This window comes from Echiichthys vipera (genome assembly GCF_963691815.1).
Source record: "Echiichthys vipera genome assembly, chromosome: 16".
NCBI lineage: Eukaryota > Metazoa > Chordata > Actinopteri > Perciformes > Trachinidae > Echiichthys > Echiichthys vipera.
In genome coordinates, this window is record NC_139841.1 from 7143561 (window position 1) to 7164395 (window position 20835).

A 20835-nucleotide genomic window follows, 5' to 3' on the forward strand; every position below is an offset into this window, starting at 1 on the left:
TTAGGGTCTGGAGCTTTTTGGTGTAATTCTGACTTTCCTTTTTTAATGTAAGTGCTCTCTGCTCCAGCTGTGCTGTGTCTTTTGTTTTTAAAACGGGATTGTCCAATAAAATCAATCAATCAATCAAGTCTCCAGCACACCTCTGTCTCAGGCGTGATGCATCCTACAAAAACAAACGACACAACAGAAAAATCCAGTTTCTGGTTGAACTTCAGATATCTTTTGATTTTGGGCGACAGGTGGCTCAGTGGTTAGAGCAAACGCTCCATGTACAGAGGCCAAAAGTCCTCTCTGCATGACCCAGGTTCAATTCTGACCTACGGCCCTTTGCTGCATGTCACCCCCTTATTTCCTGTCATACCTCCAGGTCTACTCTACAAAAAAAAAATAATCTTTAAAAAAAAAAAAAAAAAAATATATATATATATATATATATATCGATTATGTTTGATAAAGCCAACTAAAGCTGGAATATATTTGACTAATTACATTGAAAAAAAAAATCAGCAATGATTGATTAATCGTTTTTTTTTTAAAGGATGAAACCCTCAGATCATGTAGACTGAGATGTGGCCATATGTAGTATATTTCTTCATAGACTGAAGTGTTCAGATTCATGTGAATGAGACTGGATTCCAAATGTGGTCCGTTTAGAAAAACATGCATTGCAGTGTTCCTAGAACCTTCCAAACACCAACAGTTTTACAAATTCTACACTACTTCAGTCTCAATCCACACCTATCAAGCTCAGAAGCGTGTGCATTGGTTTGCACATGATAACATGACACGTGCTGCACTTTTATCAGTTCACATTGAGACAAAGATTTCCTAAAGTCTTACCTCTCTGCAGCTGACAGAGACTTTGAGACAGACACAATCACTGATACATATTCAAATGCATTAGTCTTTTCACAAAAGGTTTGTCTCAAAAAAAATATGTGAATGAGATTTGACTCATTTGAATGCATGTGTAAATTTCTGTGTGTGCGTGTGTGTGAGAGTCCATAGTGTAAATAGCTGAATGGGTGTGTGCGCAGCTCCAGCACAGAGGAATGTGAGGCGTGGATGTCAGTGTTGCCCAACACAAAGCAGTCCTGCGTTCAGTCTGACACCTATAGCAACCAGCAGCTGTTTAACCAACAGTGTGTCCTCTAAACAGGAGACTTCAAACCTCTAATGGAAGCTATCAGTGTGTCTGCAGGTGCGTGTGTGCCACAGTGTGTTCAGACTGCTAGAAAATGAATCTCCAGTTTGGACTCTTGGTAAGACTCCCCCCACTGTGATCAGGTTTGGATCAAAGATTTACGTCTTCAGATATCACACCCAGCATGTCTTTAACAATAAATAACAGCATTGGCCATTGTTTGCAAAAAGACCCTCCCCCCTGCTCAAAAATGTATTTTACTTAGTGTTACTTCACTTGGATGTAGAATGAAGAAGGATGTGATCTGCTCAATAAGCTCCAAGGGATACTTAGTATTTTCAGCTCTGTGTCATGGCAATGTGGGCAGTGTGTGCAGGTAAATAGTGTTTGGTTCCCCTCTTAAATCTGATCATCACAATCTGCCAAAATCTGCCTAATAATACATTTTACAGCATCTGACCTCCACTGCTACACTGCGCAGGGATTTCTACCATGGAGGGAAATCAAACACCATTCATCTGCACACACTGCCCACATAGCCATGACACAGAGCTGGGTTAAAATCAGCAAATTATATCTTTAAGTTCTGTAGCAAAGCCGGGAACAGTGGGATCTATACTGTAGTATTTGGGTTCAACACTGAAACCTGAGCACATCAAGTCTTCCACCAAAGGTCAACATTAGTCACAACAACTAGTATGAATGAGTGAAAAGAGTGCTGCTCATTGAATGTGCTCATGTTTTTGGAAAAAACAATGAATTGAACATATCCATTTACAACTAATGAATGTCAGCGTTGTTCACTCTCGTGAGAATAAATGTCTCTCACCCACTGTCATGCTGGAGGACTGTTCCCCGGTCGATGTTCCCCTGCCTAGACCTGAAGGGAGCTTTATGCATCATCAGCAACATCAGCGACAAATTTTGAAATGACACAACTTGAAGGGGAGCGTACCTATGTTCCCTGGGTTCATATGGTTCCCAGGGGTCCGATGTTCCCTACTTTTCACAAAAAAGGATCCTATGTTCCCCAGTATGTAATTTTTTCTACAATCAGTGCCAAATTCCCTAACAAATAGGCCTATGTAGACCATAACCCTACCCCCTAACCCTAACCCTGCCCCTGACCCTAACCATAACCCCTAACCGTAACTAAAAGATGAATTAAATCAGCAGGGACAGAGGCTTATGTGACTGGGGAAAATAGGGATGACCCCACCTGAAGAATAGCCGAGAAAAAACGGAAGAAAAAATATATAAAAATAGGAAACTGTGTGAACTGAACTTTGCATTAGCTGTTCTTAAGTGTGAACTTGCACAACACTGGGGACAACAACACAAAGAGTCTAAAGCTCTGTGGTGCTTTGAGCTACATGCCAACACATCTATGTTTAGCATGCTAACAATAGTTAATTAGCATTAGTTTTGCATTGCCAGGCCATACTCCAGCACTGAAGTAGACCGGTTTACCATTCTGGGATAGGATCTATTTTGCAAGAGCAGATAGTTCTCTTGCAAAAAACAGTAGATAGATAAATGGATATGACATCTGGCTGGACATCACGCCACTCAGTTGATAATTAGCACTCAACATAAAGTAGCCTGTAGCTGAGGCTGATGAGGATGTAGTGTAATGAGTAAGGTAGGTATCAGGTCATTTTTACAAATGAAATTATGTTAGATGAAAAATCTGAGGGCCACTAAAGTTATTAATTCATCCTGTTGACCTATTTCAGTCTGGACCAAAGTGGTCACTACTTACATGCAATATGCATGCATATTTTTTTATATTTTGTTTACTTAGCTATTTTGCGTTCCAGAAACGATTTATGGATGTGTGAAAATATTTTGAGAAAATCAATAGCCATTTTAACAAACCGAAGTTCAAAGTATTCTGTTTCCCTCTAGTTGATTTGCTACTGTGCAGATATATGCGAAGAGGACGACAATCCCTCAGAGAATGATTGAGAGAGGAGAACAGGGAACCAAAAGGCCATGAGGGAGGCCAGCATTCCTGAAAGGCTTACAATAGTTGCATTCTGGTGAGAGACTGGTGCACTCCATCTCCAAAAATGGTGGCAAAAGAGAGAGGTTCACATGCTTCCTACAACTTTATCTGTGGACTCCTGCCAGGGAATGCCATTTTTCCACCCATATCACATGTCCCTCCTCTCCACCCTCCCGATCGTCGGCTCGAACAGGCGGCGGTGCCATACAACTGTTGAGCGTGCGTCAGCGACGTCGTGGACGCGCTCGTTGCGCATCTCTCCGGTGAGCTGCAGGTGTAGCCCTGGACCCGCCCACAAGGCAAACTCCTGTCAGGCAGAAAGTGCAACCTGTCAGTCGGCAGCAGAGCACCGCAGAGGGAGCACAGACAGGTAAGAGACTTTGCTTGGTTGGCTGTTAACCTGGCCGCTGCGTCACTTTCACGGCAGCTGCTGTCATCGAGTCAGACATCCCGTATTTCTGCTCTGACTTACCCCTGGGAGTCCACGGCACGTTTCCTTGTGCGGGAGTGAAGCCGGTTGTGGTGGAAAAGTAACTTCAGTGTTGTTGGAATGTTTTTAAAGGGACGGCAGCTGAGCGCACACCTGCAGGGAGACAAACATCCCAGATAGTGCTTTACTGGTAACTTGGATAAAGTCATTATACATCTATTGGTTATCACTGTTCGGGTCTAATACCATAAAGTGTAGGATAATATTCTTCTGAAGAGAAAAACATTAATTAAAAATGTAATCTAATGTCAGTATAACTGAGCAGTTGGGAACAAAACAATCCTGCTTTAAATATTTCTGCTCTAAAAAGTAGAATAAAGTAAGTGTTTATTATTGAGTACTACCAATATGCTGTCCACATGGAAATGTCATTGTCATCCTATAGGACAGGGGTGCCCAATCCTGCTCCTGGAGGGCCACTGTCCTGCATGTTTTAGGTTTCTCCCTGCTCTAACACACTTGAGTCTAAAGATTTTCAAACCTGTCACAAGTTTCAGCTGCTAGATATCGAGCACATCATTGGAATCAGGTGTGTTGGAGCAGAGAGAAACCTAAAACATGCAGGGCAGCGGCTCTCCAGGAGCAGGGTTGGGCAGCCCTACTACGGGACATAACAAAGTTAGTGTGAAATATCTACATAGCCAAAAGTACATGGACACACCGGTGAACATCTGGGTTCTGGTCATGGTTTGGGCCTTTTAGTTCCAAAAAAATAGATCTTCATTCTAAAGCATAGTGTGTTTCCAACTTTGACAATGCTTCCATGTACAAAGCCAGGTCTATAAATAAATGTTTTTCTCACTTTAATGTGGAAGAACTTGACTGTCTTGCACACAGCCCTGACCTCAACCCCACCCAACACCTTTGGGGTGAACTGGAAAATCCTGTAGAACGCCTCCCCACATGAAAAGAAAATATTATAGCGGCATATTAATGTTCAGGGCTATGGAACGACATGTTCAACTATCAATTATGGCTGGAATGTTAGGGCGGCCACGCACTTTTGGCCATGTAGTGTAGTTTAGAAATTCACTTCACGTCACTGTAGGGAGATCATAGGAATGTTATGGTCATTGTATAGGGGAAAGAAATACCATGTAAATAAAACAACTTTACAATAAGTTCCCTGACAAATAGGATTGTATTGTACATTATTTTTTTGTATTGATGCAGTAGTTTACTCTAATAGTTTAGCTTTAAACTTCATCTCACTCAAATAGAAACACAAAATCTGTGCAGGACCAAACTTGTGGCAATTAAACACCCACAGACAATTAAACTCCCATTCGTCACAGTGATGAAATCTATTGTTTGGTGTTTTCTCAACATGCCAGTTTACCCAGTCAAAGGGCGCGTCTGACTGTACTCTGCACTGTGCCCTGATAAGAGGGCTGCAGAAAGGAGATCTTATCTTTATTTCACCAGGGCGGGTAGCAGTAATGTCATTTACATCAACTTCACATGGAGCCACCTTGTCAGTGTCCGATATTAGTTAATTAATGACATCAATAATAACAATAACACTTCCAGTCCGGTGCACATTTTTTAGATACTGGACCTTTAACTATGACGGGTAATCATTTAGTGATGTTGTGTTCTGTCACTCTGCTTGATAGTGTCGTTCTTTGGTAAAATAAAGTGGCTTCCAGTGAATCGTGCTCTAAAATCAAGCAGTTTAGGAGGAAGAGATGACTTGATGAATTATCACCAACTCTCTGCAGAGCTTTTTAGACTTAGACAGCTTATAGCTGTAGTTAATGGAGCATTTTTTTAAAACAAACAAAAAAGAGTAACATGGAGCAACTAAAGAACCAGATTTACCAGGAGTTGGTGGGGCCCAAACCAGAGCTAAAAGGAGAGTGAGCGTCAGACTTTGGCCGTGTCTTCTTGATGTGTGGATGGGCAACTGTTTGCTAACACATTAGCCAAAGCAACTTAATAAGGTCATACTGGAAACCTGATCTGTTCTGCACATGTGCACAAGTGTCAGTGCATGCACAGAATACAGCACTGCCCGATCAGTTATCAGCTGGTAGGCTACGCTTAAAACTTTTTAAAAGGAGTTTGAACGTGTTCTGAATGCAGTCCAGTGAATATCAGTATGTGTTTCTTATATTCATGACATTTATACGCATATATACAGCATACTATATATGTTAGACATGATGTTACACACAGCCTACAACTAACCCGGGCTAACAGCTAGCTAATTAGCTACGATACAAGGTATTGTTAGCTGGCTAGATAGCTGTGTATTTCGAACAACTTCGGTCTTGCTCAAATGTGCGCTGTCCTTCATATGAACTCAACAAAAATTGGGCATGAATAAGTTGTTTCTTTTTAAGATTTTTTGGGGCTTTTATGCCTTTATTTGTACAGCTGAACGTTGATAGGAAATGGGAAAGAGGAAGAGGGGTCTACGTGCAGCGAAGGCCAACTTTTGCTAGCTTAACAGCTATTTTATTTATTTGTTATCCTTCTGTTATTACAAAACACAATTTTAGTTGTTTATAGCATAATCCCATGCATTCAATACGATTAAAAAAAGTTCAATAATAGATTTCAATATGTATGAATGTATTCGTAGAAATATGTAATTTTACACAGCTGTAAGGTGCTGGAAAAGACTGAAAATGAACCTTGAAACTGCTTGAGAAGGGCTCAGAAAAGTAGTATAGACTAATGGACCTGTTTCCAGTTAATACAATTTTCCTTGCGCTGGCGTCCTGCATTCTGCATGTAAACCATGATGTCTCAACGTAAACAGAAGAGTCAGGCATGCATGTGTCAGTCTTTCCCCAGCTTGAGGAATGCTGAAAGCACACTTTATATCAGCTGCTAGCATCTCCAACTCTGCCGATGGCTCTTTTCTGTCCGTCTCTTCCTTCCTTTTTATCTTTCTGTCAGTCTTTTTCTGCTCTAAATACCTTCATCCCCTTTTCTCTGTCACTTTCTCCTCTGCATTGTTATCATGTCTTTCGATCACTGTCTCTACTGTTGTGCCTCACTCTTGTGCTCCATTTTCATATTCTTTCAACCTTTCTCATATTTTCTCTCTGAAATTCTGTCAGGAGGTTGAGTATTTTGTTGAGCACTTTAATTGCTTATAGTCCTTTTACTTTTCTATAGATGTTTTTTATTTCATGCATTTTTATTATTTACTCATTGTGTAATTTCTATTAGATTATATATATATATATATATATATATATATTTTTTTTTTTTTTTAATTATTCATCTTTTTGACACATGATGCTGATTTAAGCCTCTCCTGATCTCTGGGTTTTGACCTTTTTAGAGTGAGTGATTTGTGAGTGATTTGTTCTAGATATGTACACCTGACACTTCTTACCTGTTTCAAATATTTGTTAGTCACGAGCCTGCACACTGAGTAAGGCATTTGTCAAAATATCTAAGCTCGTAATCATATACTGTGCAGTCAGTTTAATTTATGTAGCTTCATTTCACAAATGACAGCAAACACAAGACAAGTGTGAATTCGATTCACAAGGATTTATTGGCATACAATTTGAAAAGTGTTGCTAAATATAAAGAAATGAAGGCTTATTTCCTCTTAAATTGTGATTAATATATCTGAAAAAAGATAATCATGTTAGATTTAGGGCTGGACCGAATATTAAATTATTCTTTTATTGGGTAGGTATTCAATTTTCATTTTCAGTATTTGGATTTTTTTTTTGTTGGCGAAGTGCAAACTTCGACTCTTGGACTATTCATTCTTTTTAATTGCACTGTTAAGGTGCGGAAATAAAAAACCCTCTCATTCTGGGCTGTGAGTCCGGTAACGAGCGGTCACGCAGCAGTTTTCTTAATGATGGGATTTCTGATTTCTGATATCTGATTTCTGATTCCTGATACGGGAATCATATTAAAAGTATTTGTTGTTATAGCATTAATGTGTTTTGTTTGTATCTTTCTTTTACACTAGCTGACAGTCTATATAGAGCTGTAGTTTCACTTTCAGTTTTAAAGCGCTGTCTCCGACTGTCTGGTTAAATCGCTATAATGAGCATTTATGATATGTAGGAGTAATTCATCTGTGAAATATACCAGACAAAATGTGGTAACAAATGGGCATAATAATGTTAAATGATGTATTGTTTCCGAATGTTCATTAGACTCAGTTAATTCCCTTTACCCGCGAGGTGAATGTAGTTTTTCGGCGGGGATGAGCGTTAGTAGTTCTGTTGGTTACATCAAGTTATGAGTAGGTATTTGTTTTTGGTTATATGGTTATATCTGGCCGTAATTAGCAACTAAGTTATTAATTCCACTGAAACACTGCAGCCTGTGCATGTCAGAATGCAATCACGTTATGGCTGAGTGTGTGTGTCTTGCATTTGGTGTGTGTAGACTGGTCTGTGTTGTGTGTGTGTTACAGTGTCAGGCTTTGGCTCACTTCGTCTTCACGCACCCCTCATCCTGTAAAGTGCATGATTTATGACACCAAGAGATAAGCGAGAGAGCAAAATATGTAATATTAGACGTTTTTCTATCGTCATATCGCTTTCGTCTTTTGAAATAATCTGTATTTATCTTTATCAGGAGAGCAGCAGTAAAATAGTCTAACAGTGGATCTTGTACAAAAGTTTAAAACTGTTTATCTTCATCCAGATCTCTCACACAGACACCCCCCACCCCCCAGTTAACCAACCAGACCAACATGAAAACACAACTCTGTTGCAACAACTCTCTTTCTCCTTCTCACTCTCTCTCTCTCTCTCTCTCTCTCTCTCTCTCTCTCTCTCTCTCTCTCTCTCTCTCTCTCTCTCTCTCTCTCTCTCTCTCTCTCTCGCCTCCTTCAATCTAGTTTCAGTTGTATCAGAACTGGAGAGTATTTCTTCATTGAGATAAGAGCAAAAAACAGCACGGAAGGCTTATTTCGGTGAAAAAGGAGTTTTACTCTTTTCCTGACTGGCTTCGGCATGATTTTGATTTAGTGCTGGTGTGACACCATATATTTGTATTGAACTTTATGGAAAGTTATTTTATTCGCATGGTATTTCTTTCTCCTATAGGATCACCATAACAGTCCTATGATCTCTTTACAGTGACATGAAGTGAATTGTTACAGTACAATACATGGCCAAAAGTGTGTGGCCGCCCTAACATTCCAGCCATAATAGATAGTTGAACATGTCAATCCATAGCCCTGAACATTTATATGCTGATAGTTAAGAAAATGGGAAAGATTTGATTAGTTGAAGTTAGCTTGTGATGGACAAATGGTTAATCCAATCACCTGCCAACATTATAACTAGGCTAAGTTTAAACTTAGAAACATCTGTTGTAGGTCTTCTCTGGGGCATCTTTGTTGTTCCTGTGGTTACATGTGTTTTCCATGGTCTTCTCTCTTGTAATACTAACCATGGTGTTTTAAAAACAGTAATGAGCCTGTGATGATTTGGTATAGTGAAAATGTCCCCCTCAAAAACAAAGATGAAATTTAACCAACACCATGTTTCGATTTTACAAGAAAGAAGGCTTCAAAAATGAAGACAAACTGGTTGGTTTGGTAAATAAAGGCCTGGTTATTTCACCTCTGATGAAGTGCAGCACAGTCACTGCTCCCAGCTTTCACTGGGAAGCATCCAGGACTGTCTCCCACACAGTGGATGAGACAGTTCCAAATGGGCCAATGGAATCAGGTTCAATTTGTTTTTGTGTGTATCCCTTTCGCTGAAACCTCCTTTACCTTAGCATTTAGCTATGTCATAAAAAAGCAGAATAATGAGCTCAGGCTTGAGACTGAAGCTCTTGACAACCCTCCCAAATATCTGAATCTGTACTCATTAAACTCGTTTGCTGACACTGAAGATTTTTCAGATGTTCTATAAGAATACTCTGTCTGATCTGTTCATGTGAACCATTATCCAAAGAGAGGAGCACTTGTTAGTTGAATTTGAAATTGTGCGCAGGTCAACTACAGTTTCTCTCAATGACATAAAGAAAAGAATGTAAGACAAAGCAGTTTAATTCCATTGCTGTGTGATGAGTTTTTCTTCAGGGTGTTGTCTGTCTCTTAGCTGTCAAGAAAAGGAAGAAAAGTATGTCTGAGTTTGCCTTCATCCTCTTTCATTCCTGTCATGTTTGCAGAAGGGATCACACATCTTCCAAGTGAGACATATAGTAGCCTAGATACCCGTAGCCTACCATGACAAATCCTTTAGTTCAGTAATGTCACTCTACCAGAGAAGAATACACGTTTTTGTACAAAAATCCTAAAGAAAGGTTTTTGCTTTTGGAACAAACGCTTAAGTGACATTAAGTGATCTAAATATTGTCAAAATATCAACCTCATCTTAATGTAATGTTTTATCCCTACAAGCTTTTTATCGAAGCAGAAGTCACTAGTGTTTCAAACTTTATAAAATATATGATGAAAATACAAATCCAGTGGGGTTTCAGCTGTTGTTGGGGGCGTGGCTGTTTCGTAGGCGTGGTATGTATTTTCATTTGTGTCTTCATTCATCTGCCCATATTTGTCGATGTCATCTTGGAGACGTGAGGCACATGAGCGCGACTTTACAAAGCAGAACTAGGAGGTCTTGCCGCCCCAAAGTTTTAATGAACAAGCCGTCTATTGTGTGTCACATTCATTTCTATAATAATACAAATGTCAAGTCATCTGGTATGAGGAACACCCTGAGGTGGCATCTGGTACTCATCAATCATTAACACAATGGAATTTATGCAGAGCAGGAGAAAGTTCCCATAATGCTCTAAAAAAAAAAAGCCTACTTAGCCAACTCTGACGTTTATTCTATCAGTTTTAGATCATTTTTGTAATTCCCCTTATCAGATTTCTGGCAGTAATGTCATTTTTAACTGAATATATTTTGTGTTAACTGCAAACAAACTGTAAGTTACGGTGCATGCACTTTTGTAGAAATTTAAAACAACAAGCTTATTGTTCAGTGTGAGGAGAAGTCGCCTCAGTTTTACAAAGACATGCTAAGTCAATTTTACAGTGTATGCTAAAGTATTAGCTTACAAGGCTTGCTATGACTGTGTTTGCCAAAGATTTAGCAAGAAGCTTGCTAAAGTGTTAGAATACGGAGCTTGCTATCACAGTGATGCCAAACTGTTAGCAGGGAGCATGCTATAAACTTGTACAGTGAATGCTAAAGACTTCCTATCCCCTCACGTGCTTTATGAGTGCTAAATTGTTAGCATGAAACACTGGAGTGGATGCGCTGATAGTATTTGTTCTTTCAGCTGAGATAGGCTGAGTGTCAACAGCCTACAGTGGGAAATGTGGCTGTACAGTAAATTGTTAGCATTGTGTCAAGTATCACTCAACACTATGAATGGTGTTAGCATGAAGACGTCACTCATCCCAGTAAAGCCTGCTATGACTCCTCCAGGTGGATATGTGGGTCACAGTTTTCTCATCTCAGAATGAGGGTAAATGTGATTAAAAAGCATCCTAAAGACATTATCAGTTACAGATTCTGACTGAGTTTGTCATAATGTCACAAACTGCAACTCAACAGTAAATTATGAGAAAGTAAGAAGAATATGGTAGGTATGTAAGGAATGAGGGTGTGATCCCTGAATGCTTAGACTAACACACACACGCAAAATTGTTTGGAATGGTAACTTCACATTCTTCTGAACATTTGCATTTCTTTGTGTGTTGATATAGTTGACTCACCCTGGGAAGCCTTGTTAAAATGAAGCGTTTTGTTTCTATATCAGTGCGGTGTTGTGCACTTGAAATATATATTTTTTTTAATGCAGGGATGGGGGATGTTTGTATCTTGTAATCTGAAAAAGTCCCGCCTTGTAGAAACTCGCATGAACTCACTCTGCTGTGATGTCATGTATTTTGACTTCCTAGAAGTAGTTTATAGGCAGAGATATTATTTTGTTTTAAGGCCCAACATGCCGTATGATAACAGCATTCCTACATGATGTGAGTAGACAGTAATGCATGTAGAGACAGGTCATCAACTTGTATCATCCATTCGCACAGTTCCCACGTTTGGAAAATCTCAATTTCAATTGTAATAATTAAAAATGTAATAAAGTGAGTCACCAAAGTTGTAAATCAGCAGACTGGGGACATGTCTCGCGATCATGATGGTCAGCTTTTGTGAAATAGTTACATAGTGTGTAAGGATCTTTTAAGTGTTAGGATAGCCTGGGACCGCTCACCTGTGCAGAGCTCCTCTGTGGTGCAAGTGGAGACATAGATCCTTGTATTTATTTTATCATAAATGTATCTTCATCATCAAGATCTGCATATCTACACATTATAAAATAAACAAATAAAATAATGTCCTATACCCTAAAATGTAATAGTAGACCTCTGCCTCTCTCCGTCTCTCAGGTCATGTAGCTGGTTCGTATTTTGGTCATAAAGAACCAAGTCTCTTGCCGTTCCTTTAATACATCTGACACTTTCAGCGTTTCCTCATTCTGACAAAAGTTCCAGAATCTTGTTGGCTCTCCAGTTAGACATCTCTGTTGCCATCTTTGTTTAAATTACCCTACTTCTTCTTCTTCAGATGTTTGTTTCCTTCTTGTTTAGTACCAGCTGCATGTCATCAACAGTTCTGTTAATTCTCTATTTCAAATCCCAATGACCAACTGGGCTTAATTGGACATTACACAGACTATTTAAAAAAAAAAAAGATATTATCTTTGCCTTTATTAGAGCACTTGAAGGATGACAGGAAAGGAAGCTGGGGGGTTGGAGGTGACATGCAGCAAAGTGCCACGGGTCAGGTTTAAACCTCGGCTTCTGCCAAGGACTCAGCTTACGTGGGATACAGCATCTACCCTGTCAGCTCGAGATCGCCCTTTTACATGGTCTTTGTAGAAGAGAGCTTAACGTTTAGAGTCTTTTAGAGAGCCGCGGAACCCGGAAGAGCATGTGAGGCAGAAAGCCGCAGTGCTGCTTTTTTTTCATAATATATATTCAATTTAAGAATATTCGTTGATAGCCCTAGTTTGGAATCATCAAGAAGTGGGTAGTTACAATCTGCAGAAAGTGCAACAGAGACAGAACAGTGCAGCCCTGACATGTAATCTTAGGGCAGCTTGGCAACAAAAGTGGAGACTAAATAAAAACAGAGACAGATCTCACAGATTGACACTTAACCACACATTAGAGGTCATCTGGATTCAGTATCTGACACCACAGTAAGGTTGTTTTGTGTTGCTAGGGGTTTCTGGTCTAAGTGACTATGTCCACAGTAAGTGGATTTTGGTGTGATCAGAGGAAACTCTGTCAGCTCTGATCACACAGTGCCTCATAATCATCCCAGTTTAAAGTTAAAATTAACTTTAAAAAATCCTCTCTAAATACGTTTCTGTGCTTGATTTAACCAGCTAATAAAAGCCCAGATTTGATCTTTCATGACCTGAAAGAGTGTGTTGAAACACTCCACGGGCATGAAGGTCAGAGAGAATACCAACTCTCACAAGAAAGCTGTTGTTGATGTACAATACGTACTTTTCTAAATCAGAAGCAGCAGGGGCATACTTAAAATACCTCCTGGAATGCATTGAACTTATAGATTTATGGTACTTTATACAACCCTTGCAGGTGATTTTAATCTAAATATCCAGGCCATAAGACTGAAGACACTAAGACATTCACACTTCCCAGCATCCCAATGAATCACCTAGGCACCAGGTTAATGGTTTTTGCACACAGATTTGGAGGCGATATCAGAAACAAAAGGAGTTTTCTGGTTATTAAATAACTGTACCAGTAGTATAACACATAACTGCTGTAGACAAAGACACTCTGTATATTTACTAGCCATTCACATTCACATATCTTTATGAGCATTTGGGAGTATCGCATTAGAAAAGCTGTATGGAAAAGGACAAATTCTCTTCTCTTCTCGAGTTGATGCTAACTGGTAGACAGAAACGTCTGTGCTTAATAAGTGCGAACATTTAAAGTTGTACTCCATAAGATTTGAGATGCGTTGTTTTATAGTGGCCTCTGAGGTAGTCAGATTTTCAGAGCCGCCATATTGTCACATTCACAGCTGTGTTTGAAACCGTTCCCTATCACAGATGTAGTGCACTATATAGTGTGTACGCCATTTTGTAGTGGTGTTCGAATTCTCTGTGGTAAATTTCATTCACTATATAGTCTACTATAAAATACCCAAAATGCACAGCTAATTTGAGCATGCATACGATATACACTGGAGGAGAAAAAGAAGAAGCAGAAGAAGCGCTAACGCTAGCCAGAGAGGTAACTGCAGTTATCAACTGTTACTAACAACCGTTCCTCACAAGCTTACTGCTGTTACTCGGCTGTTAAATAAATTTACCCTGGGCTATCACAGCACACAATAAGGACACAACCATTGTTAACATACCACACTTAAACACCATGGAAATTTAAACTATTTATTCGGGATTTAACATTGAAATAAAAGAGCAACATAAATACAACCGTTTACCATCCTCCTGAGTGCAGGTTTGTATCATAAACAGAATGTAAATGAGTTTACAGCTCCGTTTGTTTACATGGTGCTGGACGCATCTGCTTCTGTCACACATATATCAGGCGCATGTAGAGTATATAGTGCACTATTTAATAATGACTATATAGGTTATAGTGAGTGAGTGAATGAGGGAATGATTTCGAACACAGCTACTATGTGTGCTAACGATTGTATATATTTTTTTCGCTTTTGTAAACTTTATTGAAACACATTCAACTCTACTTCCAGTCTGTCCCCTATATGTTCCCCTCTTAAATTCACACACACACACACACACACACACACACACACACACACACACACACAGACACACACACACACACACACACACACACACACACACACACACACACACACACACACACACACACACACACACACAGACACACACACACACACACACAAACACACATATTACCATTACACTTCTGCCCTTACTACAAGCCTGACGATCTGGGCCGACAGACCAACCGCATTTAGCAGCGTCACTAACATGGCGGCTTATTTACATCTAGGGAGGGAATGTCTCCACAGACACACAGACTGGAATACTGGGTAAAAAGGCAACAAGTGCTTTCATTAGTGGGTCATTTGATCATTCACCATTTTTTCCCCTACTATTTGATAGATATTGATCCAAATTCCTGAAGACGGTTCTCCATTTTTCTCTCGTCGATGCCAGGGTTAGATGGTTAAGGTAACTTGATGTGTTTTTGATGTGGATTTATTTTAACAACATATTGTGCCATGTTTTTTTTATATAAATAAAATATAAAAGTAAACACTAAGAAAAGACCCATGGGTCAATGGACAGTGGAATTTACAGTTCTTATATCAACTTCTCTTTTCCTAACACATGCCATCACTGCAAACTGACATATTCCCTCACTGAACTCATCTGAATGCTTCTCACTGTGGTTTGCAGTAAAAGCCTTTCATTCCATTTCATCAGCCTTTCCGAAGCTCACATTCACCACCTTGACATAATGTGCAGGCCAAACGGTTTAGATTTTCAGGTCATGAGTGCGTTTTGGAGCCCATTTTCTACATCTAGTCATTTCTCCTGCTAATGGACGCCTGAGAGTCCTAATTATTCATTTCAGTCATTTTGAAACTGCCACCGAGCTTCTCCTGAAATGCATCTTAGTGCATTTTTGCATTTTATAGCTCCTTGTTTTTTCCCTCCAAGTTTTAATGAGTGTTGTTTTGCATTATGCAGTACCTCCAGGCTTCAATTTGGCATCTGGGAAAGTTGGCTTGACTCCAAGACTGTGGTCACCCAGTGCTTATTACTCATTAAGCCTCGTCGGAGGGCCGAGTGGGTGCAGGATGGGTGGGTGCTGGGTGGGAGCTGCAGTGCTTGGAGAGTAGATGTTGTTGTTGTTTTTGTCGATGTTCTAGTTATGGAAGTGAAGTAAGAGATAAGAAAGAAAGTGAAAGAGTTTGAAAGTATCCATCATGTGTACATCTTTCTCCTCCACGGTCTTTCTGTCTGCAGGCACATGTCTTCTTTTTGTATACACTCAGAGAATTATTGAAATGATCATAATGATTATGGCTTTTGCTATTCAGATAATTCAACTTACTTTAGACTTTCTGCCTAATATCAGAGCAGATGGTCATTAATAGGTCATATCAAGCATAAATGGCTGATGCTGGTGAGGATGCTGGTGTTTTTATATTTGATTTACTTATTTCAAAATGTGTAATGATAGTCTGACAGCACACATCATTGTAGCTCTGGTTTATCAGTAGTGTATGAACTACACAGAAGACTGAAGTTAGGCTGCAACTAACAATTATATTCACTATCGATGAATGTGTTGTTCATCTTTTCTATTTACCGGTTAGTTGTTTGATCTATAAATGGTGAAGAAATGTTGTTTCTTTTTGTACTGTCATAGACAGAAAACAGATCCTGGAATCATCATTTTCTTCTTTCGAAATTACTCAAAGAAATTATTTTATTATAAAATCTAGTGCACGAGATATGACAATTAATTAAATAGTTGACAACTAGTTGATTAATTGATTCATCTTTATTTTGCCAGTTTCAAGCTTTTTATTAGATAGGACAGACAGGAAATGGGATGAGAGAGGAAGGGGGAGACATGCAGCAAAGAGCCGCAGGTCGGAACCCGCAACCGCTGCCTTGAGGACCTTCAGCCTCTTTACATGGGGCGCCTGCTCTAACCACTGTGTCACCGGCCTCTCCTAATTGATTTCTCTGGTAGAGAGAAAGAGTCTCTGGTAACAGTGACAAAGTGACAGCTCATGTGATTGCACATTGGTGGATCCATGCTTATCTCCTGTATGAGATGTCTGTATCCTCACTTACCTGTATTAATCTAAACTATAATAACGGGGTTATGGGTCACCTCTCTCGCCCACACTCTTTCACTGTCACACTCCCTCCCTCCCCAGGCATTAGTACTGTGTTGCTGACAGTTGCTGGGGCTGCTTCAACATAAAATATGTTGGTGTTTGTTGTAATGTTAAAATGTAACTTTTCAATAAAAATTATCCTATCCATTCAAATTCATGCACATGTCCTCATTATATAAACTAATTTTCTCTTTGCATCCCGAGCTCTGACTGACTTCCAGCATCCCTGGGTTGGTTGTAATAATCCAGCAGAATGTCTGTCTGCTTCAATATCTATTTTTCCCTGCATAGTTGGATGTCTACATGTCTACCTGCTCTGTCTTTGTGTAATCTACCTGTCACCCTCCCGTCCTGTCTGTCTGAGAAATGACAGCTCAGAGACATTGTATCATTTTTCTTGGGCGAGTCTGTTGAGTTGAGTGGGATGAGTTCAAGCCCTGCACACCTGGGTGTGTATGTGTGTTGGGATGCGGTTGGGTGGTGGTGAGAGCTGTGTTGTGCCAAAACTAAAATAACCTGTGGTAATACCTGTATGCAGTGAAAACATACCATTGATCAATCTAGTGTACACAATGTACAAGGGACAAAGTGGTTTTTACCAGTTTTTAAAAAAACTGCACTTTATGGGTTATGTAGCACATTACATTACATTACATAACATTCTTATTAAGCTGACGCCTTTGTCCCAAAGCAACACTCAATAAATGCATTCAACAATTAGGGTACAAACCAGAAAGGCAAGTTATTAAGTAAGTACGTTAGCTTTGAATAAGCGGATACATAGAGTGCTTCATATACAAAAGTGCACTTTTTTAAAGAAATCTCTCCTTGGCCAAGGTGCAGTCGAAAGAGATGCGTTTTTAGCCTGCGGCGGAAGATGTGTAGATTTTCTGCCTCCTGAATGCCGATGCGGAGCTTGTTCCACCATTTGGGAGCCAGGACGGCAAACAGTCGTGACTTAGTCCAGTGATTCAGTGTTCCTCTCAGTGAGTGAGTAGCAAGCCGATGCAGAGTGGTGTGGGCGGGCTGCAGTGTAGGGTTTAATCATGTCCTGGATGTAAGCTGGGCCTGATCTGTTAGTAGCACGATAAGCAAGTGCTAGTGTCTTGAAACGGATGCGAGCAGCTACAAGAAGCCAGTGTAGGGAGCAGAAGAGCGGTGTAGTGCGAGAGAACTCAGGTAGGTTGAAGACCAGACGAGCCGCTGCGTTCCGGACGAGCTGCAGAGGTTGGATGGCACGGGCCGGACAGAGTTACAGTGGTCTAGATGACAAAAGCCTGGACCAGAACCTGTGCTGCCTTCTCAGTCAGAAGAGGACGTGTCCTCCTGATGTTGTGCAACATGTAAATCTGCTGTGTTTCTGATGGGTGACGACGTTTCTGGTACCTTCCATGTTCTGTCAACCTGACAATTAAATTCCCAGTAACTATGAGGTGTGATCTGCATTTTGGTGCTAAATTGACTTTCTTTCCTCTCTTCCTTCCCCCTGTAATGACAAAGAGAAGGCAGTTTAGAAAGTGACAGAACATGACATGGAGAATTCAACGCAAGTTCTCTCTGAGGGCTTTTCAAGAATCACAGAGGCTGCAGAAACTGGTTGTTTTGTTCTGTTTCTCACACATAATGATAGTGGGGAGAGAGTGATCTTAAACTGGTAATTGTTAAATACAGAGGAACTTGTTCAGCTTTGCTTCAATTAACAGGGGAGGAGCAAAGAGGGAGAGCAAATACAGGAGAGGTGATATGTTGCTTATTCACTGCATCATTAAGTACAGACAAACTGGTTCTACTGTTTTATGTAGTTGGTGTGTTCATAGAGAGAGAGCTGCATGCAACACTGCACACACTGTGGATAAGACCCAGGGTGAACTAATCCACTATGGGACAAACCTCAAACCTGCATTGTCTTATCATGTGCAGTAGCAATGGACTTGCTGTCTTGCATGTAGGGTTCATTTGTACAATCTTATGTCAACTGCATCTTAACTTCCTGTAGACATTAGGGTTGGGTCACTTTAGGCATTTTAGCTCACTTAAGCTAGCTAACAGTAGTCTAATGTTACCTGCTGCCAGTTGTAATGTTAACTAGCATCACGTTAGTGATGCTTCTGTTGCCTGTAATGCCTGTTTTGGAGAGCAACACTGTGGCCACAAGTATGTGGACCCCATGTGGGTACTTTTGTTCTTGGGCCCCTTAGTTCAGATGAAGGGGAATTTTAACACTACAATGTTATTTTAGACAATAGTGTTCTTCCAACTTTGTGACCATTTCCTGTTCCAACATGACAATGTGTCGTGCACAAGGTCAGGTCCATAAAGAAATGGTGTGGAAGAACTTGACTCATCTGCACAAAGCCCTGACCTTAACCCCATCCAATACCTTTGGGTTGAACTGAAACAGAAACTGTGAGTCAGACCGTATCAGCCAACATCAGTGTTGGACGTCATTAATGCCCCTGTGACTGAATGGAAACAAATCCCTGCAGCCAGGTTAACATGGTGGAAAGACTAAAACCAGAAGAGGCTGTTATACAGGTGGAAGCACATAAATACCGACTTGCAGAAAAAGGGGTGAAGGTGCTATGATATATTTAACATAATTTGAGAAGCACAAAAATGTCTTTAATCTTACTTTTAAAAGGGACTTATTATGCTTTACATATTTTCTGTCACGTTACGATGTTGGATGTTCACATTAAACCTTGAATAATGAGGTAAAGGTAAAGAACTGCAAAAAACCTCAGATTTCAGATCATCGTGAACACCTGATTTCCAACAGTTTTCATTCCAGATTCCTTAATAAGGTCATCTTCTCCAGGCACACTACTGCAGTGTTTATATTATAAACACTGCTACATGTAGCTACATGCTAACGTAGTAGTCATGTTACTTGTTATGCAGCTTGGTGATATGATAGCTATTTTTTAGATTTTAGCAAAGGAAGGAGGGTACAGGCTTGCATTGCCTTTACATCAAATCTCTTAAGTACTTAAGTGTGCTACTAAACAGAGGCAAGGATTCATTCAGTTGACAAATGTATGTTTTTGTTTTTTATTAAAGAAATGTGTGAATGTTTGTGTTCTTCACCTACTTATTCATGTATAAATATAGTACTAGTTATAGCCACAAAAAGATTCATCACCTTTGTAATGTAAAAAAAAAGAAAATATTATAATTTTAAGTTTTTTTACAGACGTCATAAAACTGAAGTGACTGTGACTTTTATCATTAATAGCTTTGGCAACGTATTAGCTATACACTAATATTGTAGAACACCAACGCTAATCATTCTCTGTGGAACCGGTGGCACACTGTAAAATGGACATATTTTATATGAAATACATGTTATGTGGAATTATGTATTATTATTCACATTTTTTTACAGTGTTATTGCAGTCAGAGGTGTAGTTAAAAGTTGTTTAAGTCGTGATGAAACATTCCTGGTCAGTTAATGAGCTTGCAGGGCGTCTCCTGCTGCTGGATCAAAGTACACCAGCAGTACACAAAGTGACATACCACAGTTGTGAGTCATGAGAAAGGCATGCTGGGTAGGGAAGTTACCTGATGTACTTCACCAAACACAAATCTGTTTGCTGAGTAATGACTTGTGTAGTTATCATGACAGTGCAGGACTTCTGACCTCTGATAAGTAGACAGATGATACGAAAGACAGATGATAAGAATTGAACATGTTTAGTCCAACAATCTGAAGCATTTGGATGTATGAAATGTACTTTTAGAAACAGAAGCAAAACTTGATAGTTAATTTTTTTATTTACCAGTTCTTATTTATTTGTATATACTGTATCTTTGCCATTATCTCTTGTTAATTTTCCCCTGGGAATTGACTCCCCATGTCTACAAAATGGTTTGAATGATTATAACATTAAAACACTTGTAAACTGTTTTTATTTTTTAAATAAGAAGGAAAAAGCATTGACAAAACATTAAATATATAAGTGATGAAAGGTCTGAACATCAGATAGAAAAGATATACAGTGTGGGAATGACAGAGGGGATAGAGTGATTCATAACTTCCTGCCAGCAGAGAAGCAACCTCACCTGCATAATAGTATTTGTTCAAACAGGGAGAGTCTGCAGTGTCTCATCTGAAAAGAATGGGACGCTCCTCTTAACTGCTGCTGCAGTTTTTCACAGTAACAGAGTTACTCTCTTATCAGTATCATTTTACTCTTACAGAAGTAGATTTTTGATTAAATACTGCAGGAGCTTATTGTAAAGCTCTTACCTCATTAAAGGGACAGTGTGATTTTTTTGAACTGGGGTTGTATGAAATACTTCCATAGTC

General features: G+C 39.6%; 1 protein-coding gene across 1 annotated transcript in view; it reads left to right on the plus strand.

Moving 5' to 3' along the window:
* The window catches only part of LOC310958938 (uncharacterized protein), a gene marked incomplete at its 5' end in the record, with an annotated part of 88534 nt that overhangs the window by 8902 nt on the left and 58797 nt on the right, over positions 1-20835 (plus strand). Inside the window, one exon of the mRNA XM_083930101.1 lies at positions 3471-3522. Coding sequence (XP_083786227.1) covers positions 3471-3522 — 52 coding nt within the window. The remainder of the gene's footprint in view (positions 1-3470; positions 3523-20835) is intronic.